This window comes from Tamandua tetradactyla, chromosome 1 (assembly GCF_023851605.1).
Source record: "Tamandua tetradactyla isolate mTamTet1 chromosome 1, mTamTet1.pri, whole genome shotgun sequence".
Lineage (NCBI taxonomy): Eukaryota > Metazoa > Chordata > Mammalia > Pilosa > Myrmecophagidae > Tamandua > Tamandua tetradactyla.
In genome coordinates this window covers 163,941,986-163,963,356 of record NC_135327.1, presented here as the reverse complement: position 1 = coordinate 163,963,356, position 21,371 = coordinate 163,941,986, and the positions used below count along the sequence as shown (strand labels likewise).

Sequence of the window (21,371 nt, the reverse complement as noted above, 5' to 3'; positions counted from 1 at the left end):
ACTAATGTTGGTCTTTCTAACACAGTGAGTGAAGATGATGAGCTGGAGAAATATTAATCCAGGTTAGTTATTTAACATCTGCCGTATATTGAGCCATTCACTATCGAAGGCATTTGCTCAGGACAATGAAGCTGCTCAGTTATGTTCTGATTTATCGCCGGCTTCTCCTCGTTGTTTCCACTCTTTTGTTTTTACTACCATTGCCTATCATCCTCCATGCCAAGGTAAGTGAACCTGTTGAAGAAGCTGGTGAATTTCCTGATTTATTTCAATTATCCTTGGTTGTTGCAATTTGATGGCCTGGCTGAAAGCCAAACAGGTATTGCTATGATGTGTTGGAAGTTAGAATGATTGTCCATTGTGTTTTCCCCATTTACTTATGATTGATTTTCAGCATGATTAACCAGAATTTCATGATTAACTAGAATAGTCAAGTGTTCTCTTCCTGTTAACTGGATGAAAGGAGGCATGAAAGAAGCCCAAGCCTCGGGTTTTGTTGTTCAAGTCACCAAACTCCAGTGGGTATTCTTGGTTAGCCCAGTCTCTGCCTGAGATTAGACAGTGATGTGGTCCTGGAGGAAGGATTTAGAGGATCAATGAGGGAGTCTGGGGCTCTAGCACAGACTAATTTGCTTGTCAGCTTTGTAGCTTAGTGTGGGTCACAGAACCTCCTCAAAATTTGGTTTCCTCTTGGGATAAGAAGACACTGAAAGCATTAATTTCCCTTGGTTAATCAGAAAATTTACTAAATCACTATATTATGTTAAGATAATCTCAGATTTTATTTCATTGTAGTATACTTATAAACACTTTGCTTTTAAATGCAATGTGTCTATTAGGACCAATCTCCTAAACCCAGAATAATAAACTCAATGCATTTTTAATAAAATTATGTGTTAACAAACATTTAGTAAGCACCATTTCTGTGCAAGGGAAATTAAGAAAAATATGTGTCACATGGTGATAAGAGCACAGGCTCTTACTTTCAGGTGCTAGATTTACCACTTAGAGGCTATGTGACCTGGGAACATTGCTTAACTTCTCTGTGCTTTCATTTTCTCTTCTGTACAAATGGGGACAATAATGGGCTTGTTGTGAGGATTAAATGAATAAACACCCATAAAGCACGTGGAGCAGTGTCTGGCAGAGTGTAAGTGGTAGAGTTGGAGTCCCTTCAGGTGTGCTGACTAGAACCAGTGCAAATTGCACCATCCCATGATGCCTTCTCTCTTGCTGGAAGAGAATCTCATTGCTATTCTTTTCTGACAAATGTTAATCTAGGTATACCAATCTGTGTTATAAAAATAGTCAAATTAATTATAATATGTTGGATCCTTCGATCACCCTCAGAAGTCTCTCCATTGATTTGAGAATCTCTGAGAAAGTCATGTGAGCTAATCAAAATTCCTTTTTGATTCTGCCAAAGTCTCCTCCACTTGCCAATCTGTCAAAGGACTGGCCTCTGCTACCCACAAATGCTGGTTGTCTCCTGCTAGGTGCAACCTCCAGCTACAGCCTCCCAGGTTGGATCGCTCCTTGCACTGATGCCTCATAGTACTCCTTGGAGGGAAGGAAGAAGTCCACACTCTGTTTCAGTCAAACACTGTTCTGAACCCCCAAAGACTAGTGGAATTTCTAGAAAAACAGCAGGGATAGTCAGTTGTTTTTGGTTTTCGATTCTGTGTGATGAACTCTCTTCTCTCCATCCTTCCTCTTCCACCCCAGCAACTTCTTCCTTGGGCTCATATATGAGTCTCTGGCAGCCATACCAGATGACAAATTAGAGTCAAAGATGCAGGATTTAATACCAATTTCCAGAAAGTACTTGTTTCTGGACTTAACATATATGTGTACACTGACCTCTTTCTAAGTCCCCTGGAAATCCTACCCTACAGGTTCCCCAAACCTGGCGGAATCCTATTGTGAGCACAACCTAGTTCACAGATGAACTCCTGCTATATTTTAATGGTAGATCCTTACTTAAGGCAGAGAAAGTAGGAAATTAAACTAGTCAAGCAAACTTAGGCCATGATTACATATCATCTGTTCTGCTCCTCTGACATATAAATGCGTGACGCTTTGATTATCCTCTATAATCTTCAGAGGAAATTTATATAAATCCTTTGAAAGAAAAACAAGTAAATAAATAAAAAGCAGTGGTTTCAGTGAATGATTCATTAAGTGGAAAATGCATTACTAAGAAATGCAGTGATTGATTTTTTTCTAAGCTGCTGTGACAAGAGGACATTAGGTCGGTATTGAAACCAGGGGCCTGACATCAAGTCGTATTTGAAAAACTGTGTTCTTCTTTCCTTTCCCTTAAATCAACTCATTTGCTAAAACTCAATGTTAATGAGAGGATTTTTCTCCTGGTACAATAACATGATTTCATTTTTTGGCTGCTTAAATGCACAGCTACTCATTCAATCAACTGCTAATTAAACTCAAGAAAATTATTTTAACAGCCATTTACAATGAAATCAGGACCTTTGTTTTTTGTCAGAGAATATGTGCCTTTAGAGGGTATAATATTTAAATAGAGGTTTACTTTGACATTGATGAATATCAGTGTACTATAACTTTCAGATTACCAAACTGGAAAACCCGTGTTTTTAAAGACACTGTCATAGAACAACTAAAGAATTCAAGCAACATAAAAAGTAAACATTGTTTTAAAAAAGCACGATAAGCCTATATATGTAGAACCTACAAACAGTGTTTGTTTTAAAAAAAAAAGTTTATGGTTATTGAACTGTTTCTTTGGTTTAACTTTAACCCCTACCTTAATTTCATCTCAAGTCAAAATAGTTAAGTGACAACAATTAAAATATGCCCAAAATGGTTTTTAAATGTAAACGGAAGAAGGGACTGACTTTGCAGAGCACTCTTCCATTCCAGTTATTCTGCTAGCTGCTTTACCCAACTAATCTTATTGTACCTTCATTGCAACCCAATGAGGTGATAAAATATGTGTTAATCATCCTCATTTCTCACTTGAGTAAATTGATGCTCAGTGACATGTACATCAACAAAGGCCACCCAACTATGTGGAGATTGGATTTGAGCTCAGGGTCTGTCAGAATTCAGAATTTATGCTTTAATAGTGATTTTCTTTTTATCTTTTCTACATTCTGTATTTCTGAAGACTTATTCCTTATCTTGAAGAATGACATAAATTGTGGCTTGTTGGTCATTTATTTACAGCTCAGGCATTTCTCCTCATGATAATGCCTTAGACAGGTCATACCGCAGAAGCTGTGTGTCTTAGCTATTTCCTCAATTTACCTCATGCTACTCAAATCTTCAAGGTAGAAAATTGCAGTGATTCTAACCACTGGGGATGTGCCTATGAGAAGTGAAGCAGCGGAATACTTAAAAGTGTGCAGTTTGCTGAGTGCCTCAGAGTCTCAACTCCACAACCTGGCCATGTCTGCATGTCAGGATGTGGTGTTTCTTCCCCTCCTTTCATGCCCAAATGCTTACCATGGCTCACCTGAGTATTGGCATTAGGTTGGCCGCTTAAGATCTTCTAGTTGGAAGAGAACTTACGACTGTGTTTTTCAATATTTTCTAAGATGGGAAATTAAATTAAATTAAATAAGATGTGAATGACATCTTATAGCAAAGGAAAATATGTTTTGCTTCAGAAGCCCTAGGACAAAAGTCAAGTAGAATCTGAAATTTTGTCCTTACAAGTTAGGTGCTATCATTATTCCAATTTTGTAGGTTAGAAACAGAGACAGAAATGAGTAAATAGCTTGCCAAAATCTAACTACACAGATTTTTCCAACCAACATCTGTCTAAGTCTGGAGCCAGTGCTCTTAGCCACAACTAAATATCTGTGTCTTTATAGCTTCCACAATAGTAATAAGTACACTCCTAATACATTGGTGGAAATGATGCTTTGCTAATGTAATCCTAATTTCTAATTTACACTGAAACGTCAGAAATGTCTTTTAATTGTCACATGAACTAAAAATATTCTTACTCTTTCCCCAATTAGTAGTTAGTGATTAGAAAACAGCCTGTAATGTAATTATATTTACATAAATATTTGAATGGAATTAATAGGCACACTGAATTTTCCACATCTTGAAGATGAAATATATTACATTTCTTAAACCTCCCCAGATAAGAACTTGCCTCTTCCTAGCTTTTGATGGTTTTCTGGCAATTGTGGCACCCCTTGGCTTACAGGTGCAGCACTTCAATCTCTGCTTCTGTGGGTCACATGACTTTTTCTCCTGTGAGTCTGTCTGTGTCTCTTCTCCCTCTTAACTTAATCAAACTAAATAAATGTAACTAAAATTAATTCATTCTATCTGCAATGATCCTATTTCCAATAACATCACATTTACAGGTACCAGGGTTAGTATTTCAACATTTCTTTTGAGGGGATACAATTTGATCTAGAACAGAAAAGCATTAGTGCAATGGCAGAAAGGGGTGGGGGGATGTAGCCCTAAGGATGGGCACAATTTCCACAGCTGTCAGTTGCTGCCTATGTTTCCTTCACAATATATTCTTTTGATACATCATAAATTTCAAAGTTAGAATAGATATCATAATAAATGAAAAAAAGGATTATAACAAAAAGTATGTTTTTTGTTATAAATCTAAAATCAAATAAAGCAGATGGAAGAAATGTAATGGTTGTAAAGAAATAAAAACTTTAAAGGGATAAAGGAGGAAAAAAGTGGCAAGATGCAAAGTCTGTCAAGGAACATGGACATGAGTGGGAGAGAATTTAAAAAGACTACAAGTAAAAGAAGAGGGAGGGCAGAAATCCCAAGAAAACATAAAGAACTTTTAGAGAACTGAATCAAATTATTAAATCTATGATTAGAAAACAAATGCTACTATTTTAAATTATGATTTTAAAGTGAGGTAGATGTTTAAAATAGGGGAGAAAAGGTTATAATCTCCAAAGTCAATATTTTAGAGACCAGAGATAATTCAAACTGATGGAGGGTAAACGTGGGAAAAAAGGAAAATAAAACATAGAAATCATACTTATAGTAATATGGTGGATGGACAAAAGTAAAAAATTCAAATTTAACATATTTTTGTTTCCATAAATATTTTATTAGAACTTGCTATGCCCACACTATTCTTCCAGGTGAACTGTAGGACACAAGCAGAAGTTTAAATTTACATTTCTTCCTTCAAAAAGCGCACAGACTTTCTGAAAAGTTAATATACGCTATAATAAACATTAATCACAAATTAAGGTTATGTATAAATACATACAAAATGGTGCAAACAGATAATTTGTGTTAAGGAAGAGTAATTAAAAGGTGGATAAACCACCAAGGATCATCCCCCACCACCCACACATAGTCCCTCTTTGCCCATGACCTGCTGTTCCTCTGGTTTTCTTTATCTCTGGGACTGCTGTCACCCTTCACCAGATTCCCAGGTCTAAAATCCGCACGTTATCCCGGATTTTCATATATCTGTAAATAGCTTATCATTCAAGCTATGCTGTGCTACTTCCAAAATAGCTCCCACATCTGCTTGTCTGTCTCCATTCCCACTGGAACTGCTTTCTTTGAAGCCATCCTCAACTCTTTCTCTATAGGTGGTACAAAATTAAAGCCAGAAACAAAAGAGCAAATATTGTATGGTCTGACTCCCAAGTCCATAGATGATATTGCTTTTCAAATGACTGTGATATCTGATTTTTAGAAGCTTGTGCTCTCTTGGCCTTTTCCTATTGTTCTGAACCTGTGATCCTGAAAGCATATGTTGAGATGAGGCCTCTCTCAACCTGCGTTGCAGAGTAATCACAACCCATGTGGGACATATTTGTGTGAGCAAGATATAAACTTTGGTCATTTTAAGCAGCAGAGATTTTGGGCATTTTGCTACAGCCTAACCTAGCCATCCTGATTTATCTAGCATGTTCTGAAAAAACCCTTCATGTAATTCTGACGTGCTAGTCACTGACTCACTTCCTCATCTGTAAAATGTACAAAATCCATAAAAGTGCTTTAGATGTCTGTGAATTAGCTACCCCAGATTCATCTGAAAAAATTACAACCTATGTACAAAGATCAGAACGCTGCACTTTATATAAGCTCCCCAGGTAATCTGGTTCTGAGGCAGTTGACCCATTGGCTTGTTTCAGTCACACCCATACACAATCAGGCTGGAGAACTAGATGATCTCCATAGTTATTTCCAGTTTCACCACATGCCGGGGTTGTGAAAACAGTACATTGTGGTGCCTGGTTGGGTGTGGACAAAGGTGGAACAAAAGGGTGAAGTTAAAACTTCCCCTGTAATTGGCCACTGATTGCCTTCCCCCACTCTCCACCGGTTGCCTCTGCCCACTAAAAACCAACAAGAAATGCTAGTTACTCCTTCTTGACTTTGGAGTTGAGTTCCTTCTTACTTGCCATCCTCCCAACTCAAGACACTGAGAGGCATTTTAAGCTTTGGAATTAATATGAACATGATTCTTCTGAAATCACTGGAGTAGTAGCAGTAGGTGTAACATAAAACACGCAAAGCCCTTCGAAGACTCTGTCAAATAATAATAGTGCTTTTCTTGTGGTATTCAGATTTAGGAGGCATGATTTTTCTCCTTTCTTAATTGCTTCATGTTCTCTTTAGAAAACCAATTGCAATGAGTGTGGCCTGTGACTGGTTCTGCTTTTCTCAAGCTGTGCTGAGAGATCGTACCCACATACGCACCAATTCATCAGACAAATTATGCCCTAACAGCCAGTGTGTCATTAAAAAGGGGAGGAGAGGTGGGGAAAAAAAAAAGCCTATATTTTAAAACCTAATTTCTATTTCAATTCCATCTGGAGCTATAATTTAAAAGAAAACCAAGGTGATTTTTAAAGATAATCAGCCACATTTCCCAAGAAAATTTGACAGCCGGAACATTGTGAGGGGAAAAAGTCATTATCCAAACTGCCAAGTCATAGCTTTATTTGCCGTTTCTACCTCTGCAGCAAATGCTGTGGCTGTATTAGTTGAGGTGGTTAGGACAATATTTGACTATGATACAGTCAAATGGGGGCTGAGGAAGTGGGAGAATGTCAGTTACGGGGAATTAGCCTATGCAAGTAAGAATTTTAGTTCCAATTCCAGTCTGTTAGCAAGATAAATGAGAGCTCCTGGAAAAAAATACACAGGCATTTACTCTTGGGAGTGATAGTCAAGATATACAGTGCCAAGGTACCCAGGAAGTTCGATGGTAGACTTCTAGCCTGTGATGCTGGAAATCCTGGGCTTGATTCCTGGCCGATAGAATGCCTACCCACCCCCCCCCAAATATTCCCTATTATATATATCACAAATCTGCCTCTGTGTGTGTATATGTATAAATATAGAAATACATATATGTAGGAAGACCTTAAAAAAAGCAAGTAGGAGAGAAAAAAGGGGAACAAGGCAAAAAGAAAGAGGTTTCTTGGTAGGGGACCTTCTGCCTATGATAGAGATAGAGTGTTTTTTATAGGAATCAAGATATAGGAATAAAAGCGATGGTAAAAATAATGCAGAAAATATTCAATAATGCTACTGAGCACTTATTAAATGCATTATAAGTACTTGGAATTGGGCAATAAATATAAAATATGTGCTCTCATAGACTTTGTACTTGGATTGAAACCTAATTCCACCACATACCAGTCACGGGGTCATTGAACCTTAGTTTAATATGGAATTACAGTACCGACCTCATAGAATTTTGATGGGGACTGAATATGGTAAACCAAGTGTACTATCAAATGTTGCATTTGGTACATACCAGACATTCATGAAAGTTATTTCCCCATCTTCTTACTCAAAAATAAGCTGGAAAACAAATTTGTCTGTTTTCCTAGAAAATATCTTAACATTTAAACATACTTTTCTATTTGTAAAGCCTGTGATCAGCAGTTTAGATGATATTGAAATTTATACAGTTAAACCCCCAATCCAACCCCCTCTTCCACTCTAAACACAAAGCAAATAAACATCTTTATGAGCAGAATGGGTCAGAAAACTGAAGTAGTGCAGTGAAGGTGAAATCTGTGGACTACAGTACTCCCACATGCTCTGTGAACTCCAAGTTAACCTGTGGACTATAATGAATATTATAACTACAGTTGTAACTATATAAATATAACTGCCTTCATCAGTTGTAACAAATGTTCCATATCAATGTAAGGTGCTCGTAATAGGGTGGGTATATAGGAATCCTGCATTTTATGCATGATTGTTCCATAAACTCAAACTTCTCTAATATAATGATCTTTTAAATAATGAATAACTTCCTAACAATAACAGAAAATCAAGGGCTGGAGAGTGACTTCCTCACAGCTGCGAAAGACCAAAAGAGCCAGACTGATCACCACCTGAGCCTGTGGGTCATAGGAAGCAGACCCTGTCCAGACTCCCAGCCAGGACCTGACACAGCTACCCACTAGCGGGGTGATTAGATCTGCTGGCGGGACAGGAACCCCAAACTGGCAAGAAAAGACCCTGTTCTTGAGTGAGATATAAGGACTGGCTGAAGACAACCGTAAAACTGTTTGACAAAGAGGAGTGAGTATAAAAGAGAAAACAAAAAAAGAAGGGAAAGAAAAGTTGATTGTGATGATACAGAAAGTATTTAAGCCCTTTAGCCTCCTATATTCTGGAGCAGCTAGAAGGAAAAAATCTGAGAGGATCGTATGGTAGCCGATGACAAACTCTGGAATCTGTCCTGTAACCACTTGTTGAAACTATTGCTTTTTCATTTCTTTGTTTTGTTTGTATGTTATACTATACAATAAAAAAGTTAAAAAAAAAAAAAGAGGTCCTCTAGAGGTAACTTTTAGGCATACTTATATGTAGTCTAAGCTTCTCCACTACCTACATAAGCTTCACAAGAGTAAGCCTCAGGAGCGAGGGCATGGCCTATTGATTTGGGTGCCCCTAAAATTTTTAAACTATAACTAAAGGTAGGCTTAGTTTCTCTGCTATAGAAATAAGCTTCACAAAAGCAGGTCTCAAAATCAAGGCCTTGGCTTATTGACTTGGGAGTCCCTAGTATTTGAGACAGTATCTGGGATTTCCATGGTAGTAAAGCTTAATAGTTCCATATTTTTTCTCCCACCCCTCAAGCACCTTCGCCAATACTTATTAATTAACTGCTTAACATACTCTGGGATGTATCCAGGTATTACCTTAAACTATACAAATTATAAGCCCTCATTCCCATTCTGGGCACCAGATGTTTGGGTTGTTTAAATGAGCTATCCAGACAGGTTAAGTTATATTATACGCTACAGAAAATTTAGGTTTTGGACAAAAATAACTCTCTCTTCCTTTGTGTAGTTGAAGTTCCAAAAAACAGACAATACAATCCTTACCCCTGTATCCTCATTCACCTTAGTCACAGCCTGATCTAGTTAATTCTTATCTCTAATTGAAGCGTGATCTCTCCTTTTTTTTTTTTTTTTTTTAGCTATTGTTGTATGTAGTAGCAATGCTGATTTTCAGAGCCACAAAACTCCAACTCTCAGTTTTAGGTGTCACACAGGTACCCAAAGTTCCAAGGAGATACCAGATTATACATGTATATAGCACAGCATCTCAAAATCTAGAAATAGACTTAACAGCTCTGGATTAAATGTTACTGCTATAAGAGTTTACAATCTAGGAACCCATTTTTTTACAGGTATTTTTTAAAAGAGACCATACAATATTTGCTCTTTTGTTTCTGGCTTTAATTTTGTACCACATAATGTCCCCAAGATTCATTGACTTTGTTGCATGCCTCATGACTTTGTTCCTTCCTGTAGCCACACAATATTTCATTATATGTATACACCACAGTTTTCCATTCTACTTCTCAATCAATGTATACTTCAGCTGCCTCTATCCATTGGACATCCTGTTAATGTCCGAAGTCATTAACCTGTGTCTCGCATGATCCTCACTTAGTTGTACAATTATCAACACTCTCATTTTTAGGCAATTTTCATTGCTCCAAAGAGAAAAATCACCAAATAGAAAGTCCAAAGCTCCCCTTAACTCTTATCCTTACCCCCCAAATTATTTACCCCTGGTATTGCTGTGGTATTGTTGATGTCTTCCTGTTAAATAGCTCATAGCATGCAATAGTATTTTTCCCTGTACCCCCCTATTAGCGACTCTGTACAAAATTAATACTTTTGAAGAAGTCCTTGCAATCACTTATTTATATTTGTAGTGTTAATCAATGGGATACATGGCTCTATACAACCTCTTTCAATCACGTTTACTTTCAATATGGCAATATTACTTATAAACCCACTAATGAACTGCCGTTGCTTCTATCCATTTCCTTACATTTAATTTCACCCTCATTAGCTATCCATTCACCCATCTCTAGCTTCTGTGTGTTTCTAGGCCCTAAGATGGGGTATATTTTAATGCCAGTTTTTACTGTATAAGTTATGTACAATTTGAATCAAAATTTAAATAGATTCCTCTCAGAGCTTGAAATTATATTTGAAAATACAAAAGTAAATGCCTAAGACTACCAAGACAAGTTTGGGAAAATTGTACAATAAATGATTTATTGAAAAACTTATTGAGAAGCTAGAGTAATTAAGAACATTATACTTGAGCAAGAACTGATTTAAAAGTGGGGGGAATGGGCAAAGAGCCCCAAGATATATATGTTTACATTTGTAAAAATTTGATATAGGAAATGTGTAGTATTATGAATTAGTGGGCAACAGATGGACTATTCAATAAAAAAAGTTAGGGCACTTTGGCTATCCATTTAGAAATATATATATATATATATATAATATCCCTATAGTAATAAATTCAAACGCTATACTTAAAAAGAAACAGCTTTGAATTAAAGGAAAATATAGAAAATATAATAAAGGAAGAGTTTTTCATGTAAGATAATAAAACCACTAATCATAAAAAAAGGATTTTAAAAACCATTGCAATATAATTAAAATCCTCTAGTTAATAAAAATACAATAAAGTAAATTTCAAATACAAGCAAGAGATTAAGATGTTTGCAAATATACAATTTATAAAGAAATACTATTAAGTATATGAAAATGATTCCATAAAACCATGAGGAAAAAGAGGCAAACAATCCAACAAAAAGGGGAAAAGGACTATAAGCAAATAATCTACAAAAGAGAAACAATTCTAATAACCATGATAAAATGCTTCACTGTCTTTCAAGTGAATGCAGATTAAATGGCAATAAGACAATTTCATATAATCAGTTTTTCAAATAAATAAATTAGTCCAATATAGGATTAGTGAAATGTAGAGTTATGGGAATTCTCGCATTATCAATATCAAGGTAGACTGGTTCAACTGTCTTAGAGTGAGGTACAAATGTGTTCACAGCATTGTAATAGTGAAAAAAAGTAGAGGAAAAACTCTTAGTCATCAGGAAAAAAATGGAAAAATAAATTGTAATATATTCATGGAAAAGAATGCTATGTGCATGTAATAGAATTAACAAAAGATCTACAGATACAGATTTGAACACATTTGACTTACATAAAATAATCAGTGAAAAAGTGCATTGAAAATGATACATACAGTAAAACTTATTTAATTTTAAAATCACGTATTGCTCGCTGATGTAGTAAAAATTACAAAAACATGAATGGGAAGGATACATACCATGTTCTAGATAGTGGTTGACTTGGGGATGGACAGCAGAGAAGGAATTGAGGGAGAGGTATTCATCAGTCTTTAACTGTGTGAAATGTTTTATTTTAAAACATCACAAGAAAATATGAATATTTGTGAAAGATCATGGGGTGTACCAGCGTGTTTGTCATATTATTTTCTGTGTTCTAAAATTTTCATAATTTTGAAATCTTAAAAAAATATTTTACTAGGTAGATTCTAATCCTTCAATTTTTAAATCAATCTGCATGTGATTGCTTCATTTTTCTGGTAGCATGAGAAAAGTTTCTTCCAATAGAAAAGATGGAGATGGCTCTAAATGAGCCAGGGGGTTCAGTGACACCCACAGAGCAGGCAACCCTAGATTAAGTGAAATCACACCTGATGGAATTTGCACCCAAAATCTACACAGATGCCTCTGGCTGGCTGTTTGTGACTTGTTTCCTGAAATTCTCCCATGTGACTTCCAAAAGTGGTGGTGAGGAGGAGATACAGACTTTTTTTTATTATTATTAATTAAAGAAAAAAAAGAAATTAACACAACATTTAGAAATCATTCCATTCTACATATATAATCAGTAATTCTTAATATCATCACAAGTAATTCTTAATATCATCACATAATATAATATTTTGAGAAGGAATCATGGCATTTAATTGGAGGTCTGAGGTTTAAGAGCACTGTTAGTCATAATTTCAAATCTTTTTCTCTATATATTTTCATTTACAATAAATAAAGCAAAAGTAGACATTATTTGTACAGATATAATTCAATTCAGTAAGAATCCATGATACTAAACTGCTTTGCTATCTCTAGAACAGAATTTGATTCAAATTTTTACTTTTTTATTGTTGTGTTAATTCTAATAAAAATATCAGTTGTATTAGTGATTCCATCAGATTTAAGCATGTGGGAAGGGGAAGAAGATTTATCATCCACAGTCTAAATTACTTGACAATTTGACCTTCTTTTACTATTGTTCTCTTGTGGTAGTCAGGATGTTAATGGTGGCATGCAGCAGGCATGACAGAATGATGGTTTTGTTTTCAGAGTAGGACACTTATTGTAAAGGTAGAGAAAGAGAGAGAAGAGAAAAGAAGAGAAGAGAAAAGTTAAGAAGAGATTCGTAGAAGACAAAAATGGTTTTGCTAGAGATAATGGGTCACCGTATTAATTTTTAGTAACAGAATGAAGCTTTTTATTTTCTACTGAAAAATGAGTTTTATATAAAAAAATTCAGGCTTCCTTTTGAGTTGCAGTGCAGTTGGACAACTCCTGAGTTGTCTTCTTCATTAGAAGAATCTGCTCACCCAAAATTACTCACCTTTTCCCATATTAGTTTTTTTGGGGGGGATGAAGGATGCAAATTTAGGAAATCTATCTTCAATTCCTTTTTATGAATGAGAACATTCACAAATCTTTGATTTCAAAGCAAAAAATTACCTATATATATTTTATTTTATTTTTATTTTTTTATTTTTATTTTTTTTACATGGGCAGGCACCAGGAATTGAACCTGGGTCCTCTGGCATGGCAGGTGAGCATTTTTGCCTGCTGAGCCACCATGGCCTGCCCCTATATATATTTTAATATAATTTTCTTTGGAAAAACTACTTGGGATTGTGCCTGATCAGGCTTCTGGAAATGTATGCCTAAGAACTGTTGGGAAATAACACTTTCTTGCCCACAAACCAGAATCTGACCAAGGAAGATTACACAGTAGAGGAAAGGAATTGGAAGAAGGAGGTATTCTTTTTTTTTTTCTTTGCATGAGCAGGCATTGGGAATCAAACCCGGGTCTCTGGCATGGCAGGAGAGAATGCTACCTGCTGAGAAGGAGGTATTCTTAGGTCACATCAATAGAGTAATTATATAGTTTTTCAGCCAAACAGGGACATATTTGAGAATGAAAGTGGTTGCTAATCAGAAGGGACATTGGGACAAAAGGTGTAAATCAGCCCCGCCCTGTGGAAACTGGGATGATTGGTCTCATCCTACCTGTTACTAGTTTGCTAGCTGCCGGAATGCAACACATCAGAGATGGATTGGCTTTTAATGAAAGGGGATTTATTTCATTAGTTCTTCAGAGGAAAGGCAGCTTACTTTCAATTGAGGTTCTTTCTTATGTGGGAAGGCACAGGATGGTCTCTGCTGGCCTTCTCTCCAGGCCTCTGGGTTCCAACAACTTTCCCCAGGGTAATTTCTTTCTGCATCTCCAAAGGCCTGGGCTGAGCTGTGAGTGCTGAGATGAGGTATACTGAGCTGCTTGGGCTGTGTTGCATTGAGCTCTCTCATTTAAGCACCATCCAATTAAGTCAAACACCATTCATTGCAGCAGACACGCCTCCTAGCCAACTGTAGATGTAATCAGGAACAGATGATGTTCACATGCCATCAGCTCATGTCCACAGCAATAGAACTAGGCATCTTCACCTGGCCAAGTTGACAACTGAATCTAACTACCACACTATCCATTTAAGAGCCATCCATAGGATATGGGAAAATGGGGCAATCCCCATAAATTCTGGGAAAGCAGCTTTCAGGGCAATGCAGATATGGTGCCTTAGCCAGCTATAAAGATAATCACCAGGTACTTTTATGCAAAAATATGAAATATATGTGACTGTGGGGGAAATTCCACAGATGATAATAATTCTAAATGGATGTTGAAGTATAGATAAGTTTTCAAAGTAAGTTATGAACCCAGGACTTCACCTCGAGCAGGAGAACACTAACTGAAAGTAAGTTTCTGGTTTGCAAGCCATACCCAGAGTTAGAGATAAGAGAAAAGATCTGGAAGAAGGGGTAGTCCAGGCTTCTCAAATTTTAACCTAAGTAAGAAATGGTATCTTGAAAATGCTGATACTGATTTAACATGTCTGGAGAAGGGCCTGGGAGTCTGCATTCTCACAAGCTCCCAGATCACTTTGGACCACATTTTGAGTAGCAAGGTGGTAGATGGAGAAGTCCAAGTGAGCAGTCCAGCAAGCTGATTCTAAGATGGTGAAGCAACATTTGCAAAGCAGACAAAGGCCAAGGAGGTATGAGAATGAGTGAAGTGGTGTGGTGACACTGTGCAGAACTAGAAATCATGAGTTGACTTCTAAAGGTAAACTCTTCTCAGATCTGGTGAATTGTTTACATGGGAGATTTTAACCCTAATGCTACCAGTTTTTCAAGGGAAGCCTGAAATTCAGATTTTATTTTTAATATAAAATCTACTGGCTTTTAAATTCTGATTCAAATTAAACACACAAACAGACATACACACAACTCTCTGAGACATATAAAGCATATTTTCTTGCTAGACTTGGCCATCAGTTTGCAATTGTTTTGTCCAAGTATTCAAACTTGTTCAAGGGCCAAGAATATGGGCACAGGCTAGTAGAAGCTGGTGCTCAGGGCTTAAAGTATAACCAACTGCCTGGCTGAGCATTATGGATAAGGGTTCAGAGAAAAGGCTCATGATGGGGGACAGGGATCAGAACCCAAATATCAAGAAGGTATAAATAAGACTCATTTTGGTAATAGAGAATTGATATCAGGAAGGATTGGGGTAAGTCTTATTGTAGTTAGAGTGAAGGTAGCCTATATAAGGTGAGGGTTTTGAATTTTATTCAATAAAATGAAAGTCATTGACTCTTGATAGTTTTAAGACAGTTGCTGGTCAAACTAATAATTTAGTACTTCAAATTTTGCCTTTTACTCTGTCCCCAAAGTGCCCCCATCTGAATATACTATGTCTAGTTGAACTGGGAACAAATTTCATTTCAACGTGTATACCTGTGGCGGGGGTCATATGTGGTGAGCAGGAATAGCTGGAACCATATTTTAAATGTGTTTCCTGCTGTTTTAGCAGTTCTTTATAGATTACCCTTTGCCAGATTGTTGGAAGGGTGACTAGTCTTTTAATCTGGCTTTATGTAAGGGAACAGCATACTCAGTAAGGGTTCTTGGCATATTAGCTAGTTTTGGAACAACCTTGCCTGCAGTGGAGGAAGTGGTATGGAGCAGAAGGGCACATGTGAGAGGTAACATGACAGCGGAAGAGATTTGCTTAAAAAACTGGTTGGTTGTAGCTAGGGAGCAAGTTAGTAAAAGTGCACATTATCTTCTTGAAACCTAGGTTCTAACAAGCATGATAGAAAACATAAAATCATAAAGAGGGTCTTTTGGGTTATCCATGTATTCTCACTAAGAAAAAATGCATAACCTGGACTTTCTCTGACACTGGCATTTTAAATTAGTCTAGTATTCACACATTCTTTCTAGAATAAGTTAGGAAGATTCAGCCAAGGCTCGGCTTTGTTTTGCTGTTTTATTATTTATCAAGACAACTGAAGTGGACTGCGTACTGTCAACATCAAAATACCTTTATTCTCTCTCTTTTAAAAAGATAATGCAATACAATTTGACATAATGCTGCTTTATTAAGGGTTTCTTAGAAAAACCCACGGAAAGTATAGATGCTGGGCACATAAACACCAAGCCCAGAGGACTCGCCAGAGTTAGAAATTGCATTGCCTTAGAAAACCTTTGAATAAAATATCTCGTTATTCTCGAACAGCAGTTTTTATGACTTGTTCAAATGGAACTCAGAATTCACAGGTTAAGCAGTATAACAGTAAACAAACAAACAAACAAAAAACATGTAAGATATGCTAACCTTTACATTGATTACTAAATTTGGGTGATTTCATATTAAAATTACTTATATAAGTCTAATATAATGATACATTTCAACCTTTTCTTAACAGTGCCCCAAACAGAAACCCATAGTTTTATACTCAGCAAAGCAACAGATTCTATTGACTCTCATTTCTTTTGAGATTCCTTGCAAACCTCCTAGGAGCTCAGCAATCTCTCTCAAAAAACAAAGCAGATGGTTCGTGCTCTCCAGTTCCATGTCACTTAGGGGCTGGATTCAACCGCACACATACCACATAACTTGATGTTGTCCTTCTTTTTCTGAGACTAAGTCCAGAAAAAAAAGTTTTTCCCCTGAATTGATCTACATGTTAGTTAGAAGAGAAGGAAGTCTTGTGGCTGGGGCCACACCCAATTAGGCACCAAGGAATGCAGTTAAAGGCAAGTATGTGACCTGCCCCAGGGAAAATTGGATATTTCTGGATTTTAGAACTGGGAGTGCATTTTTATAGGGCAAATTGAAGGTGAGCACAAACATCCATATACACTGACAGCAGTGTATTTACTATATGCTTGTATTATTCACGGTTCTTTAGAGAAACAGAACTGACATATATGAATATGAAGAGATTTACTATAAGGACTGACTCATGAAACTGTGGGGGTTGGCATGTCCAAATTCCACAGGCAGGCCTCAAGTTAGGAGCTCCAATGAACATGAAGATCAATTTCCCAAGAGAGGCTGTCTGTCCGATAGAGACAGAAATTCTTCTTTCTCACCACTGAAATCCTCAGTTCTCCCTTAAAGGCCTCTAACTGATTGGGTGAAAAGACCCTTCTCATTGTTGAAGGCAACCTTCTTTGTTGAGTATAGATGTAATCAGCCATAGAGGCATTCAATTGACAATTTAAATCCACAAAACATTCTCAGGCCAGTGATTGCTTGATTAAACAACTGAACATTAGCCAAGTTGATACATGAAATTAGTCATCACAATGCTCTTCTTATCTACTTGGAAGGAAATATGGGCAAAAAATTGAGGATTTGCTAAATCTTTGTTTTTAGTATTTATGAAATATGGAACTTAGAACCCTTAAGAAAGAACTACTTTCTGTCCAACTCAGTGCTGCAGAGGCTTTAGAGCTTCTTCTTACCTCTTCTGTAACCTGGCTTTTTAGGCAAATGTGGTTATGATTTGCAAATGAACTTCCAACCTCATTATTTTACCTTGTGTTTCACCTTTCTTCTTTCCAGGAAGCACAGTGTGCTTACATACTCTTTGTTGTTGCCATATTTTGGCTCACGGAAGCGTTGCCTCTGTCCATAACAGCTTTGCTGCCTGGCTTAATGTTCCCTATGCTTGGGATCATGCCCTCTAATAAGGTAAGCTCTCCTGCAAATATTTGTCATAATCAGATTCCTTAATTTGTAATTATATTTTCATTGAGAGGAGTTGTTTATAAGTAAGCAGTAATCCAGTTATTAATCATCCCACAAAAGTCCCCCAAACTTCCAGCTCCTTCTCCCCCCTGGAATCCTACATGCATGCCCACCTTCAAGGAACAAACACAGATCACAGCTTCTTGAGTCATGCATATCAGTAGGGGGAAATTCATGGTCCACCCTTTCCTGGCCATCTTTTATGGCTGGTGCCTCCCTCCCATTAAAATAGGCAACTCTTTCACACCCTGCATAAGCTTTTTCTATTCAGAACTCAGGCTCGCACAGTGTTGGAAAAATGTTGTTTTTCAATGAAGAAAAATTTTCTTTGTTTTCTTGTCCCCAAATTTGCTATTTCAGAGGCTAAAGTCAAATTAGCTTTCACGTGTATTTCTATTTTGCGCTTGCTGAGAGGAGTTTATTCATGCTAAGTTTTTACCTTTATACAATTGAAAAGCACCCATCTGAAGAAAATCAATTCAGTTTCCCACTAAAAGCATGAAATGCATTGAAACCAGAATATACATCTCTATGTAATTTCACACAAAACCTGCCTAAACTACAGCTAAAACATTCTCAGGAAAGATGTTGTGTTCAAGGTGGGAGCCCATGTAATTTATCACCTTTGGACTTCCACCTTCTGCCTGGGTCCAACATTGCTGCCTTCAGGCTCATCTTTGTAATGTGGTTTTGAGTTGCCAACTATGTATCTCTGCTTCTTTGTGGTAAATGGGGGTTGACTAGAGACCAGCAAAATGTCAGGTGCCAACAGCAATTGTATCATTCAGGCTGCCAATACTTGTCCAAGAGTCCTCTTTCCCCTAGAGGTGCCTACTCAGGCTAATTTAACAGTTAGAGAATTTTAGACTTGGAAGGGAGGTCTCCCACTATGGGCAAAGATTCCCTCCACAGTAACTTTTGCAGATGAGATCATTTAGCAAGTGCTTAAAGATTTACTATGTATGTGTCTCTAATATACCATAAGGAAATCCATGCCATTTCTGAATAATTTTAATTCTTAAGTGACTCAGCTTTATTGATCCAAAGCCTGAAAATGCAATCACTTTTACTCATTTTTCTTTTCTCTAACATCTAGGATTCCATAAATGAACTTCACCTTTTCCCTACATAATAATGTTCAGATTTGAAGATAAATATAATTCCCTCCTTAAGTCTTCACAACTGTAGTCTTTGTGGTTTTCAAACCCAACTCCCATCCTCATCCCCACCCAATCCCCCATGTTACTCATCACCAGCATCTTCATTTCTCTTCTTGGAACAAACTTACTCTATTTTATCAATGGTAAGTAAGATTAAATTAAGTAATAAATGTAAGCACTCAATATATGTTAGTTAATATTATTTTACACCTATGAAATTGAATGCATCACTCTAGAAAGATTCTGACTGTAGGACGCTAAGTGAAGCTTTCATTTCCCTTCTGGTATTTCAGCCTAAATTTGTTTTAATTTTAAGTGAATTTTGTTCTGTAAAAGAATGTTTTTTCATCTTGTGATTTTCTTTATAGACAGGGCATATTGACCTTTTACCATAGATAGTTGACCAAAGCGACAGAATATTTTAGAAAGAGGTAGAGATTTAATCAGAACACCTGAGCTTAAAACCAGATAATTACCACTAATTATTTGTATGATCCTGAACTTGTAATAACTCTTTTTTTTTTTTTGCTCATTTCTAAATAGGGAATGATAATGACACATTGCCCAAGGATTGTTGTAACAGTCAAGTCAAAGAATATTTGTGGGAAATTACACAAATCATCACACATTCTTATGAGCTTTAATATTCACAAAGTTTATTTCCCACTAAAAGCATGAAATGCATTGACAGCTGCTATCATTATAGCCTATTGCTACATCTTTGAATCAAAAATATGTCAATTAAAAGAACAATGTGTCTTTGATGTTCTCATTTAAATTCTGAGCCCTACACACAACTCTTTGGGCACCATTGTTCTAACTTTCCTTTACTTATTTATTAAGCCACTGCTAAATACCTGTATTTCCGGAGCACATTGAAGAATATCAACAAATATTACACTTATTTTATATCATTGGAATTTAACTTGAAGTCCTAAATATGTAGATTGTGCTTAATTTTATATTCCCAACAGATGCCAATATTATTTTTTAATATTATTGAAAATGTATTTATCTGTAAATTTGTATATATGTGCAGATACACAAATATATGTATATATGCTACATTATGTCTTTATCCAGTAAATAACTGGTGCTTAGTACTCTATTACACACTCAGGAATACATCAGTGAAGAAGAAAAGAGAGACAATAAACAATAAACCTAACAAATAGATAAATTACATGAGTTAGAAGGTACTTGGGTGCTATGAAAGAAATGCATAATGGGGAGCAGGAGAGAGCTGCAGTTTTAAATAAGGTGGTTTGAGTGGATTTCATTGAGATGGTGATACCTGAATAAAGACGTAAAGAAGATGAAGAGGTTAGCCATTTGGGTATCTGGGGGGAAATTGTTGCTGAAGGGGAAGCACTTAGTGCAAAAACCTTAAGGCAGATACACATCCTCACTGTTACTGGAGAAGTGTGACTGAGGAAGGAGAATGGCAGAAAGTGATTCCAGGTAGGTGATGGGAGGAAGGGCTGGAAGCTGGAAGAGCAAAATAGGCCACTGGAGGCTTTAACTCCACAAGAAGAGAGACCTCCGGAGAGTTTCGAGCAGAAAAGTGACATGATCTGACTTAGATTTTAAAAGGATCATGTAATAGTTCAGATGTCCACTTGGCCAGGTGATGCTGTCCAGTTGTTCCATTGCTGTGGACTTAAATCATTAGCATATGAATTTCATCTATGGCTGATTTCATCACAGTTGGCTATGGGGAGTGCATTCTGCAATGACTAAGGCTGAAAAGGAGGAGTCAGAAGAGAGGAGCTCAGAGTCAGCTCAGACCTAGATGTTTGGTGATACAGAAAGGAATTGCCCTGGAGAAAGCCATTTGAACCCAGAAGCCAGGAAAGAAGTCGAACAGACATTGCAGTGTACGTTCCCAAATTAGTAAATTTGTAGCTAAAGAAACCCTCTTTATAAAAGGTGGATTATTTCTGGTGTATTACATTCTGACAGCATTAGAATATTAAAACAGATCACTTGTGTTAAAAAGCCAGGTAGAAACAAGGAAACAGGTAGAAGATTATTGCAATAATCCAGGTACAACTGTAACAATACAGACAATGGGCAATAAGGGAGATATGAAACATATTTTAAAATATATTTTGAAGATAAACCAGTAAAATTTCCTGATGGATTTGATATAGCATATGATTGAAAGAAGGAAGTCAAGGATCATTCACAGTTTGTTAACCTGCCATATGGAAAAATGGTGTTGCCATCAACTGAAATGGGGGAAAATCAGGGCATGTTCTATAAAATCAGAAGCTGAGGCCTGGAGTCATGTTGGGGTCAATGTTGGAGATATAAGTCTTCTTTTGAATTTATTCTCTCATTTGCTTCCCAGAGTGATAAAGTACAGTCACTGGGAGTTATTTCCATAAGCGAAATTGAAAAAGACATAATCAGAGAAAACCTCAGTTATTTATTCATCTTTTAATAGATTAACTTTAGCATCAGCTCCTGTATGGACTTT

The 21,371-nt window shown here is 36.7% G+C and overlaps 1 protein-coding gene across 1 annotated transcript in view; it reads left to right on the top strand.

Moving 5' to 3' along the window:
• Positions 1–112: 112 nt before the first annotated feature.
• SLC13A1 (solute carrier family 13 member 1) overlaps positions 113–21,371 on the top strand; it is a 118,442-nt gene continuing 97,183 nt past the window's right edge. Inside the window, exons 1-2 of the mRNA XM_077120214.1 lie at positions 113–224; positions 17,544–17,672. Coding sequence (XP_076976329.1) covers positions 126–224; positions 17,544–17,672 — 228 coding nt within the window. The 5' untranslated portion in view covers positions 113–125. The remainder of the gene's footprint in view (positions 225–17,543; positions 17,673–21,371) is intronic.